Source organism: Bombyx mandarina, chromosome 22, assembly GCF_030267445.1.
Source record: "Bombyx mandarina strain Sakado chromosome 22, ASM3026744v2".
Classification (NCBI taxonomy): Eukaryota; Metazoa; Arthropoda; class Insecta; order Lepidoptera; family Bombycidae; genus Bombyx; species Bombyx mandarina.
Window position 1 is genome coordinate 13,628,519 of NC_143228.1, and position 13,146 is coordinate 13,641,664.

The 13,146-nt window shown below is 37.6% G+C and overlaps 1 protein-coding gene and 1 long non-coding RNA gene across 2 annotated transcripts in view; one reads left to right on the forward strand and one right to left on the reverse strand.

Annotated features, from left to right (window-relative positions):
* LOC149500382 (uncharacterized) overlaps nt 1-13,146 on the reverse strand; it is an 80,625-nt gene that overhangs the window by 49,088 nt on the left and 18,391 nt on the right. The gene's annotated exons all lie outside the window — the stretch shown is intronic.
* Nucleotides 1,681-8,173, forward strand: LOC114250493 (uncharacterized). The gene is made up of 2 exons (XM_028184387.2): nt 1,681-2,240; nt 6,424-8,173. The coding sequence occupies exons 1-2, from the start codon at nt 2,050-2,052 to the stop codon at nt 6,884-6,886; spliced, it is 654 nt and encodes a 217-aa protein (XP_028040188.2). The 5' UTR covers nt 1,681-2,049; the 3' UTR covers nt 6,887-8,173.

Genomic DNA, 13,146 nt, shown 5'->3' on the forward strand with positions numbered 1-13,146 from the left:
TGTTCATAGACCGTCACCAATGTGTCAAGGAGTCCCGGAGGCTCCGCTCTTTCCGTGTTACTAATGTTTGTATATTAATGATATATCCCGGTCGCTAGTTACCCCGCTAGTCCTCTTCGCTAATGATACGACTATCTACTACTAGAGTAGGTAGATGATGTTCATTCACTCGTCGTTACTCAAGGTCCTCGTCGAGATCCTTGATTACGACGAAGAGTTCGACGTGCGAACTAACCTACTGACACAACCCACGGAGTTTTTCGACGGTTCTTCGCAGCGGGCCGGCGCTTCCGATCCGGTGGTAGATTCTACGAAGCACTGCCCCCCCAAGGGCCAGGGTTAGCAAACTCACAGGTTGAGTTCGTGAATTGCTCATGAGAGAGCACGCTACTAAGGATTAGCTGACGGAAAAAAGTACATTACAGTTACTCATTCAAGTTTTACAGATACTAATATACTTATGTATATTCAACGATGTTGAAGTCACGAAGAGCATCTGATAATCTGGTGAAATAGTCACATTTAAACCGGTCATAACAAGCACGAGAGATCGGGCCGTTTTCAAGTAAACTTTCTACCGTGAAAAGTAGGTTTCTTTTGTAATGAAAACAAGTGATAATATTGTATGAATCTTATTGTCAACAACAATGTAGTAAATTTCTTGTAAAGAAAGCAAAGAACATTTGTATAAAGAGGGCGAGCTCACAATTTCATATATGTGTATGTACTTAGTAACATGTTCGTATGATACCGGTCTGGTCTGTCCACACAAATAATGAAAGTGAGTATTCTTTATTTGAATTTGAGTCGTTCTCGAGATATTTGTGATTCAAGAATTAGGTTGCCTGTTATTTATTGTCTATTATGCACGTGTCTCCGACAATCATACACCAAGAAAAAATCTGATTTCGCGGCTGTGGCCTTGGACTTATACGTATTTGCTTTCCATAATAAGATGCTTAGAAGCAATTATGCTTCATTGAAAAATTTAGAATTTCTTTCTTTCCGTTCTTTTGTAAAACCTAATGAAAAGTTATTAACTAATTAAATAAAACTGCTAAGTATCTATATATTAATACGTGAAGCAAAAACTTTGTATCCCTTTTTACGAAAATTGCGCGGACGGAGGAGCATGAAATTTTCCACAATTATGGAAAACAGAGTGCACAATGCTAATCTTTTATTAAAATAATGCATAAAAGATACATTAAATCAATAAAGAAAACATTACACACACTACCATGTATTTGACACACACACATCTACTCTTTGTTAATTGTCAAAATTTTGTTATTGCTTAAAGTCAGTAGTCAAATTGAGAATAGGTTAGTATTGTTTATCTTTAATATTACAAGCATTTGTCTTTAGTGTAGTCTTGGCGAAATCTGTAACAATAGGACCATAATAATGTTGAAACTTATAAATTCAATTAATTATAGTCGAATTTCGACTATTTCGGGACAACTAGTCTTTAAAAATACACAATAAAATCTATCAAATTAAACCAAACGTATCAGCCGAAAGTAAAACTGAACAAAATCGCAAACATATGCTTTTAGGTTCAAAAAGAAACTCGTCCGAGGACAAGGTCAGCGCTCCTGTCAGTAGGCCACAGTGAATCCATTGTGAATATTGAACGACTCCAACCCAACATGAGCCACGCACAACTCCTGGTCATACGTAATTGTATTGTCGCAGGAAGCACATCCTGTACAGTATTTAAAGAGATCCTTTATTATTTAGTGCCGCGAAAAAGAAAGTTTCGAAAATCGAAAAACTTTCAAAAATAAAATTTAGGGAAATAGTAGAAATGAAACATTAAAATTTGTTAACGAATAGTTCACAAAATTAACACCCTGTGTCCGTTAATGACTTCGAATGTGGGCTAAGTGAATTGTTTGAATCATAAACGTTTTCACGAACGAATGTGTCAGCAAAACTGATTTGAGCGAACGATATAGTGAAAAAAAAACAAGTTGACGGGACAAATAAAGTAAACTATATTCTTTTGTATTTAAAAGAATAAAAGTGTACGGACAACATCCAGTAATGTTGGTAAAAAAAACGAGAAACGTTATTTTTTTATTGTTATCGCGAATGATGACGATTTATGCGGCCACGCTGCAACTTCAATCGATTCAGCCGCTGCTACGAACACAGTCCTCTTTGCAACAGCAGTTACTGGCTTTGCAGCAGCTTCAGTTGATCCAGAAATTGAATGCTTTGCAAGCGCCGAAATTGTAAGTATTGCACGATTAATTAATAAAATTATTGTTTTTTTTTCTTTCTTTTTAATAGCCTAGTTTAGTTCACCGTTGGACATAGGCCTTTTCGCTCTCTCCATCTCATCTCCATCCACTGCCCGCTATTCTACGTATGTTGGTGCTCTACCTTGTTACTGGTCCTCTTATACTACATTGACCGGTCCATGGTCTCCACTTCAAAACTCGTTTACCTCCACGTTTATCAATTCTACTTACTGTACTATCAGTTCTATTATGAAAAACGATTATTGTTTGTTAATTGTTAATCATAGAAATTCGGGAATAAATAAGCATAGATTTTGTTTGTTTGTTATTTTTAACATTAGATTAATGAACGTTCCTCCACACACGAAAACAATTTTTCTCACATAGTTGTCACAAACATACGCATAACAACAATTAGATCAAAACCTACAATGCCTAATATATTTAACAGTGAAACTGGGCCTGAGTAAGATCTGAACTGATACACTAAACGTACGTTCATCACACTTTTTATTTATTGCTTAGGTAGGTGGATGAGCTCACAGCCCATCTGTGTTAAGTGGTTACTGGAGCCCATAGACATCTACAACGTAAATGCGCCACCCACCTTGAGATATAAGTTCTAAGGTCTCAGTATAGTTACAACGGCTGCCCCACCCTTCAAACCGAAACGCATTACTGTTTCACGGCAGAAATAGGTAGGGTGGTGGTACCTATTAGCGCGGACTTACAAGAGGTTCTACCTACCACCAGTAATACGCAAATTATAATTTTGCGAGTTTGATTTTTATTACACGATGCTATTCCTTCACGGTGGAAGTCAATCGTGAATATTTGTTGAGTACGTATTTCATTAAAAAAATCGGTACCCGTTTGGGATTCGAACACCAGTGTATCGCTCAACACAAATGCACCGGACGTTTTATCCTTTAGTTAGGCCATGGCAATTTCGATAACAAACTGCTAATCTTACCTAACCTGCGAATGCGGGACTCTAGGGTATGGAGGGTGTCAATGTGTGTGCGGGCCGCGTAAGCAAGCACCACACTCGCGTAAGTCATAGCTGGCCTAATGCAAATTTTGTAAAGTGTCACCTTGTTCCGAAGGGACATTTTACTCCGCTTACAGGTCATGGGGTAGAGTCTGCCGAAAATAAACGCGGCACAGTCGCGGATTGATTTTATATGCGAGTGGAATGTCATGAATGCATCCAGGGGACTCCCAGGTACTTGACCTTGATGGCCCAGGGTATAGGTTGGCCGAAGAGGGTGATTGGCGTGTAATATTTCTCCTCCTAACGCAGGAGGAAATACGCGTTGAGTTTCCTCTTTGAAATAGCACTGCTGTGATTTTCGCTGGGTTAATGTCTATGCGCCATTTTCAGAACCACTGTCCGAGGGTTAACGTTGCGCTCTGGAGTTTACTCGCGGTTAGGGACTTGTTTCTACTCGAGTAGTAAACGGTTGTGTCAGCGAATAAGGCTAAGTGGGTCGGCGGCGATCGTGGAATGTCGTTAATAAATAGGCTAAATAGGAGCGGAGAGAGAACGGAGCTTTGCGGGACTCCAGTCGTGAGTGGTAACGTTTGTCTTATGTGGGAATCGAACGCACGACCCTCGACGCATAAGTCAGAGCGGCTAGCTACTGTACCACCGAATCAGTCAAGAGATAGTGTTCGCAAATATCTGTTGGAGAAAATTTATTAAAAGCGCGTTACACATGATTTGCGTGTAGTCAACATCATTATAATGAACAAAAAAAGTCTCATGAAACAGATATCTATTTAGATATCAAATTAACGTATGAATCAGTAGATCGCTTTCCTGCGAATGAAGTGTGAAAGTAAAAATGTTAGATGTATTAATTTATTCTAGACGGGAAAATTATAGTTAATTGACTGTTTTCAATTAGCTACAGTTACATTGGAATGTTTTGAATCGAATTCTTTTGTCAAAGTTGTAATATGTTTTCGTTGCTTCAAAACTTGTCTGTAGAATGTTTTGTAAATTCACAAAAAGTTTTCACTATATTTTTTTTTATTTTGGAATATCGAAATACATACAAGAAGAAAAAAACATGGGTAGGATCTCTTTCATCTGCGCAATAGATTTTGCATATAATATACGACTAAGCACAAAGAGACAGATAGTATATATTGCGGTCCTCATATTTTTCGTAGGTAGGAGTAGCTTTTATATTTAAGAAATTAGGACTTCAAACTCATGACTGAAGATAGGTGATGTGTGATATCTTAATAATCTTTACAATGTGAATCTCGAAGCCTGCCTAAGCTACAACCTAATAACATGAGTTGATTTTTTTTAATCTATATGTATAAAAATGTATTGCTATTCGTTAGTCCCGGCTGGACCGATTTGGCTAATTTTGGTCTTGAATTATTTGTGGAAGTCCACAGAAGGTTTAAAAGGTAGAAAAATATGAAATTGCTCGGAATTAAATAAAAATAACAATTTTGTTTTTCCTTTGATGTGTCCCCCGTCGCCGCGTCGGACGGATTTCTTTTGTTTGTTTTAAGTTTATTTTATACAAAAGTTTAGGTCTTTTATTTATCGATTGAGGCACTACGAAGTCTGCCGGGTCAGCTAGTGGTAAATAAATATACATGCTATTTGGAATTCATAAATGCAGCAATATATTTAAATATCAAACAAATTACAATTTCAATTATTGAGGCAGCTATTAATTTTTCTAGACGCTTATTCATTTAAATTGAGCGCACGAGAAAGCCTTCAGTCACGAATACTATACTGAAATAATTTATTCTATTTCTTTGATTTTTATATTCCAAAAGGAGTGAACAATGAATTGATAAGATAAAAAAATTCTAAGTACTATTGCAATGTTAATGTGACAACAAAGAGATATGTTCTGACAATCGAACTACTCTCAAGAGATAATTCCATAGATTTTCCTTTCCTATCTATAGCCTTGACAGGCTATTTCAGCTTCACCCTAACGTGTAGGTGAGCTCACGGGGCTCAAACCGGATTGTTCCTAACACTGGCCCTAGCAAGAGCAGTGCTTCGCAGAATCTACCACCGGATCGGAAACGCGACCCACTGAGAAGATCCGGCGAAAAACTCAGTGGGCTGTGTCTATGGGTTAATTCGCTCGTCGAGCCCTTTAAAAGCACCGTTAATGGATCGGGAGTATCCGTAATGACGTGTTTAGGGCGAGGTCGACTATTTACCATTCGTTCTACCGGATCGGGTATGCCATAGATTTTACAACGTGAATGAATATATTAAACTGAGGCGAGAGTCTCTTGTCTTACCATTTAAATAGGAACTTATGAGTGGTTCGCTATTGAAATAGGTAAAGTACTGGAATCTACGGCCTCAAAACAGCTCCTAGTAATGATATATGTATCTTTCAAATGCCCCAATGAAAAAACGTTGTGATAAATGTAACATTATTTTGATCCTTCATTGTGGAAGTAGTTTGTATTTACCACGTAACGTCATGCAATACGAGTGTACAAGGCTTCAAGGTAAAGTTCATTAGGCCACTTAGACTTCCGCTTTCACATTACTTCCAACGTCCTGTCCGTTTTTTCCAGCTACTCACTTAGACAAGGATCCGTACCTACATTATGGGAACCCTGGTCAGCTTGAATTTAAGTTCACATGAAAGTGGCATCATGAAAATAACCCCAATGTCTTTTTGGTTGTTCGTAAGGATATTACAGATAAACGAATACTATGACCCGTTGATGATGATCAATTCTCACAATCGCTCATGGAAAACAAAAAATTGGCAACAGAACAGAAATCTCGTTGCCAAACCTATATCTATACTAATATTATAAATCTGAAGAGTTTGTTTGTTTGAACGCGCTAATCTCAGGAACTACTGGTCCGATTCGAAACATTTTTTCAGTGTTAGATAGCCTATTTATTAAAGAAGGCTATAAAATCACGGTAAGACCAATACAAGGGGAGCACCAATAAATAATGTTTCAAAATAGGGGTTTCAATAGCTCCTTAACATTATATAATTCAAAAATATTCTCACATTCTACGTAAATGGAGTGGGGGAAAAATTTAGCGTTATGCCAAAGTAATTATTCCACGTGGGCGGAGTCGGGGGCAAAAGCTAGTTTTATTATAACTGCATGTAATGTTATATATTTATATATACTTTTCCTATTTCAGAACGCAATCTCGTCCGCTACTTATCTTACTACCGAAGATGCACGCGAATACAGAAAACCTTTACAAAAACCTAGAAAAGGTTAACATACACGAAGATCACGTCAAAAAATCAACCTTCGAAGACGGAGACACAGATTCTATAGTCATTGACGCAGAACAACAAACAGAAAATGGACAGAAAGCAATATTATTGATTCCTAACGACGCTAGATTTTCTATCGGTGGTTTCATTTCCAGTATACCGTTTCTTCCTATAGAAATCAATGTTCCCGATTCTATATCTTGGGTGTACAATGGTATATCTAGTATAATATCGGGGATAGGTCAAAGATTTCGACCTCAAAATACTGATGAAATGGAAGATATGGGTCAAGGGGGACAGGATTTGAGAGTTAATTTACCTCACATTAGACAGGTTATGCCTATTATTGTTATGCCTATGGGACAAGCTTTGCAATTGTGATAAGTAGTAAACCGATAATTTTATAGTATAAAGTCATTGTTTTCTTATATGCTTTTTAGAGTTATTGTGATTTAATTTTTTTTATTAAAAACCATGTTGCTTTATTCCGTTTAGGCAAATGTAGATATGTTTTTTTTTAAAGAAAAGCTGCGTTTAAATTGTATTTTCTCTTTCCATGACAATTGAAATCAACCTGTTCTTGAGCGAATCTTTTATTTAAAATATGTATAAATACTATATTTGGTTACCTTACAAATTATCTGGTTACTAGTTAAGAAACGTACAGTGGATGTATTCAATGAATTGTAATAATTTTTACTTGAATTATTATACACTATAATTTATACCTATGTACCTTGGTCACAAGAAATAATTAAATTCGTATTTAGACATACATATTATATTCTATCTATATTTTACATACAACACGTGAACTGAATTCTTTTCGAAACTTCGGAAATTATTCGTGTAAATAATAAACGGAAAAGTAAATTTAAATTCATTTTAATCATGTATACGCTGGTCCAAATTTGAAAACATTAGAATTTACATATTTCTTCTAACAGACTACTTTTAATTAGTATTAAATTTGAAAATAGTATAGTGTTTCAAAAATTTTATACCTTTTATAAAAATAAAAATAAAACAGAACATTGTATTATTAGTTGAAAAATAAAAACAAAAATAAAGTAGATTTTATTTTTTTTCCGCTTAAAATTATGGCAAGAATAATAATAGATATGTTATAAATAACGCACGACTCAGACTTAAATGCTAGAGAGTAAAATTAATAAATGCAAAACATGTTTATCACTTTCGCTCAACAATTACTCCTGTGTTTTGTTCTCGTTTGGCTGGTCGTCGTCAACAACCACATCGATTTCAACTTCATACGTTCCAGGCTTGGTACGCGATGGCCTCACAATAACACCAGGCATCTTGGACTCTGGGACACCATCCACTTCGTTCTCAGCAGCATTCGGGATCGATGTAGACACATTCTGAATTAAGTCAGAATGATATCCCTCAATCTTCTCCTGAGGCTTCTTAACCGACATCATTCCTTGTACGCGTTGCACCAAATATTCCAATACCGGCCCCAATCTGGATACCCCGTCCGTGGCGAGTAAAAATCCTTCGGCGTCCTGTCGTGGCCGCAGGACAAACATGTTGAAATTGAGGGTTTTCTTGACGGGCCTGGCCGCTGCCTGGTTGAGGCAGGCTATAGCGACCAATGCTAACAAGACGCGAGACATGACTGTGACGGCGTGTGCCCGGGACGATGTGATTTTCTACACTGAGTCCGCTCCGTTTTTGCTGCGCGTCTAAGCTAAGCTAACGGTTTTACAGTAAAAAGACAATAATTGCCTCCTCTTGTGGCGAACGCTGGATAATTGCACCCATCTCTCAGCACCTTTCGTTTGGAAAGTGATTGAGTCTTAATTCGCGTGAGTCATCACTATCGGAGACCAAGATACGAGATCCCGTTTTCGGTACGTGCTTCGAGTACGTACGGCTCCATTTCCGTCAGTCGTTTACAGAGAGCTATTGAAAAGAGTTCAACGTAAATTGCATTTTAGTGCAGTCATGTTGCAATCTCTGCGTATAATTTTAAGGTTCATTTCAGTACACTCGCTCACCATTTATTGTTTTGTGTTATAATAATATTGCACATTGGTTTTTGAAAAGTTAATAACATCAATCACGGTAAATTTTCTTCCGAGGGTGATTGATAGCTAAATAATGGTGCAGTATCAAGGTCAAAGAATGCAGGTCGATGAAATCTATATATATAAAAATGAATTGCTGTTTGTTAGTCTCGCTAAAACTCGAGAATGGCTAAATTTGGTCTTAAATTATTTGTGGAAGTCCAGAGAAGGCTTAAAAGGTAGATAAATATGAAAATGCTCGCAAGTAAATAAAAATAACAATTTTCGTCGGACGGATTCCTTTTGTTTGTTTTAAGTTTATTTTGCACAAGAAGGGCCGCGGTACGCGAGGAATGGCGACGTCTGGTGAACCGCACCACCAACCGACGTGATGACCACGACCACTCTGCCAAGAGTGCATACGACTGAGAAGAAGTTTATTTTATACAAAAGCTTAGGTCTTTTATTTATCGATTGAGGCACTACGAAGTCTGCCGGGTCAGCTAGTTTAAAATAAATATTGATAGATATCTTTAGTACATTTTTATTCACATAGTGACAATGATCTTGACTTTGTTAATATAATATGTGGACTTAAATAATACAGAAAATAGAAATTTTATTTCAAATATATCTATTTCAATGCAGTTCATTTTTATTCTTAGTAAGAATTAGTCCTTTAGTGAAGAAAACTTTAAGGAAAAAATCAAATATACAATTATTTAAATCAATTCCAAAGATGTGAGAATTTTTTTTCAGCTTCTATTCGATTTATGTAATTGACAATTTTGTCGTGTAAAATGATACAATGACTACGACATAGTTTTGTATTTTATGTGTATAGTTGTTCCAAGATATTCATATTCGCATGTTTGCAATGTAATAAGTGTAATAAGTGTCAAATTATTTAATTAATGCATTTTCTTTGCATTATCTGGACTGAACGTAACGCTAACGTAATCCATTGAGTAATTTCAAGAAGAAACACTACTGTTGAGAATAATTCCTAATTAAGGTGCAATTTTGCTCTGAGATATAGAAGTCGTCGTTGCCAATCACGAGACTGAGTCTACATTCTACAAACTTAAAATGGCAATTTTATACCGTCAAGTACTTGTAAAACGAATCTTATCCTTCAAAGCTTAAGGTGTGCGATACTTTTGTAGCGTTGCTTTAGTTTGGTTTTTTGTAATGTTTATGCTGCGCAAAAGGGCTAAGGCATGTCCCGTTAGTTTGTATTTTATTGCTTAGAGGAAGTCGCGGTAAATATTTATACTTTAACGATCTTTATAAGGTTTTACGATAAAAAAAAATCTTTCGTAAATTTACCAGAGGATTTTTGTGAGTAAAAAGAAAAAAGATGATTTGATCTTTTTCGAGAGATTTCGTAGCGAGCTCTCGGTCTAGAGTAGCATAACCTCATGTTTTCCAATGTGAAATGATTGACCGGAGAAATGACAGTAGCTTTTTACTGGTGGTAGGACCTCTTGTGAGTCCGCGCGGATAGGTACCACCGCCCCGCCTATTTCTGCCCTGAAGCAGTAATGCGTTTGGGTTTGAAGGAAGGGGCAGCCGTTGTAACTATACTTGAGACCTTAGAACAAGGTGGGAGGCGCATTTACGTTGTAGATGTCTATGGGCTCCAGTAACCACTTAACAACAAGGTTGGCTGTGTGCTCGTCCACCCATCTAAGCAATAAATAAAAAAAGGCTTTATCTACGCAGTATCGTCATTTAACCTGAGTACTCTGATCGCCTACCGACATTTTATGTCCATTGTGGCATTTCCGGAAAATGGTCAGCCCACAAAAGTGGTTTCCACCATTCTATCTAGGCTTGTATCTGAAGTAATCATACGTTCTAGTATGATGGGACAACCGGTACGCAATTGAATTGAGACTGCTTTCACGTCTCAGTGGAAGGAGCGCTATAGTGTTAATAACAAAGTGAGTTATTAGTGCGTTCTACCTGTCCAGAGCAAGGAAATAATATATGTAATTTAAATTCTATAAAATACGCTTAAATAGCAAACTGAACTAACAATTGATTTCGTCTTCTTTATCATGTTAATACTGGTCAGGATAATAGAGTGAAAAATTCTAATATTATTGTAAGTATTTTAATAGGTCGTTGATGACTGTCCTAATTTTGACCTCTTTGCTGGTTGTAGGACCTCTTTACTGGTGGTAGGACATCTTGTGAGTCCGCGCGGGTAGGTACCACCGCTCTGCCAATTTCTGACGTGAAGCAGTAATCCGTTTCGGTTTGAAGGGCGGGGCAGCCGTTGTAACTATACTGAGATCTTAGAACTTATATCTAAAGGTGGGTGGCGCATTTACGTTGTAGATGTCTATGGGCTCCAGTAACCACTTAACAACAAGGTTGGCTGTGAGCTCGTCCACCCATCGAAGCAATAAAAAAATTTATTATATATATACAGAAAAACATGCCAAGCTAATAAAATCGATTAAACAAGTAATCGCCCTCGATCATACCTATCGTACTCAAGGTACGTGCATTACGTAGGTAAGTAACTATCTATCTAATTTGCTGTTGTTGGTTTCCTAATAAGTAAAATATATTTGGCAGCTTTATAAAGAGCGGGTGGAATTCGAATAAGAGTGAAGTGTGAAATACTATTTAGACTGCATTTTCTGGTTTAAAATCTGAATTACCTTCAAGTGTAAGGTAGAAAGTTGTTTCGACTAGGGTGTGCCCTATCGATCTATTTCTGAGTTTTAAGGACAGGCATAAAACTGTAACTGTAAATCGTAGCATTCGTTATAAAACCAGTGTGCTTGGTGCGGGCACTGGTCTTTCCCATATTCCTCTACGGAGCGGATACATGGTGCATGAAAAGCCGCGATGGCAAAAATATCGATGCCTTTGAAATGTGGGTGTGCCGGAGGATGCTATGAATACCGTGGACTGCCATGAGAACTAACGAGTCCATTCTAAGGGAGCTAAGCATCCGAAAAAGGCTCTCTTCCATCTGCCGGGAACGTGTTATGAGTTTCTTCGAACACATCATGCGGTCTTCCAGACGTGAATTAGAGAAGGTCATAATTGCGGGTCGCATAGAGGGCAAGCGCGCCGTGGGCAGAACACCAGCCAGATGGTCAGATCTAGTAAGAGAAGTACTTGGTGGTAGTCTGTACCGTGCGGTCCATGCCGCCCATGATCGAACACAGTGGAGGAGCCTCACATGTAATCGCGATCCTCAGCAGTGAGGGAACGATACAGAAGTAGATAAATAAAACTGTAATGAGCTATGTATGCCATCAAGGTATAGTTTCACTTAAAGTATGTAATGTTACAGTCCAGTTTCGAGAATTATATTAGTGCTCCGTTTTGTATAACGAGTGAACGATCTCGCGTCCCACCTGGTGTTAAGTGGAGCCTATAGACATTATAAAACGAATTCCGCTATTCATTTTGAATCATGGAAAAGGCGGAATTTTCAAAAAAATTTTTGATTTTTATTGCCCGAGTATTCTGACGATCATACGGCCCACCTGATGGTAAGTAGTTACTGTCGCTCATGGACGTCAGCAATGCCAGGGGCAGAGCCAAGTCGCTGCCTACCGCATTATATATGACGGAGGAGGGACGCTGACGGAATGTTTTTAAAAAGTCAGCATTGCTGACGTCACCGTTATTAAGTTCTCGACGATGACTCATGTTTGGGCTTTCGAAGCAAATTTCACAAGAACTTGGTGAGCTGCGTATATTGCAAGAGGGGTGTAACAACGTTCCAGAGAGATCCGTACTGTACGACGGCTCGGACACGAATGACATAGCTAGCGCCTTAGCGCCTAGCGCTTAGACGGTACGGCCGTATTTATAGGGTTTGGTACACGTGAGCGTGTTTACACGTTTTAAAGTATTGAAATTACAATAAAAGGGACTGTTTAACATAAATTTCTCATCGTAATAAACACATAGTAATTAGTTAATGATCAGATGATCCGATTATCACATTCAATTATTATTATTTTTATTATAAGTAGGTGAATCGCCATATTCGCGCCGACATATAGTATAACGGCTGTCTCATCCTTGAAAATGAAACGCATTGCTGCTCCGCGGCAAAAATAGCAGGGTGGTACCTATTTATGCAAATTCACAACCCTACTATGACCAATTATATAAGGATATAGGCAATCGTTCCTGGGAAGGTTCGGCAGCTGTTGTTACAAATGAGAATTCGAAGACCTCTCAAGTTTCTTGATACTTTAAGCTGTGAATGTCTTAGGGCACTGATAAATATTTGATAGTGGATGAATGGTAAGTCGTCGGAATGTCTGAAGAAATAAAATTACACCGGTCATGTATTGAGAATCAGTAGTTGACGAAAGCTCATTCGTATCTTCTGATTTTAAAAACTGTATTTATTTGAATTATTTAATTTCGTCGTGACGTTTTTCATTGCGGGAATATCAAGCAAAGGTAAATATGAAAATATGCCTTAGAATAGCAACTTTTCAATTCGAATTCAAATACGGTATATGTGATCGTGTTTAAGATATTAATCCATTAAACGACTGATCTATTTACAAAAGGATTGCACACGTATGACCCGTATGAATGTGATATTTGCAAAAGGAAAAT

Coding starts and splice junctions, on each gene's coding strand:
- LOC114250493 (XM_028184387.2), top strand. CDS start 2,050: ATGTTGGTAAAAAAAACGAGAAACGTTATTTTTTTATTGTTATCGCGA. Junction 2,241..6,423: donor GCTTTGCAAGCGCCGAAATT/GTAAGTATTGCA, acceptor TTCCTATTTCAG/AACGCAATCTCGTCCGCTAC.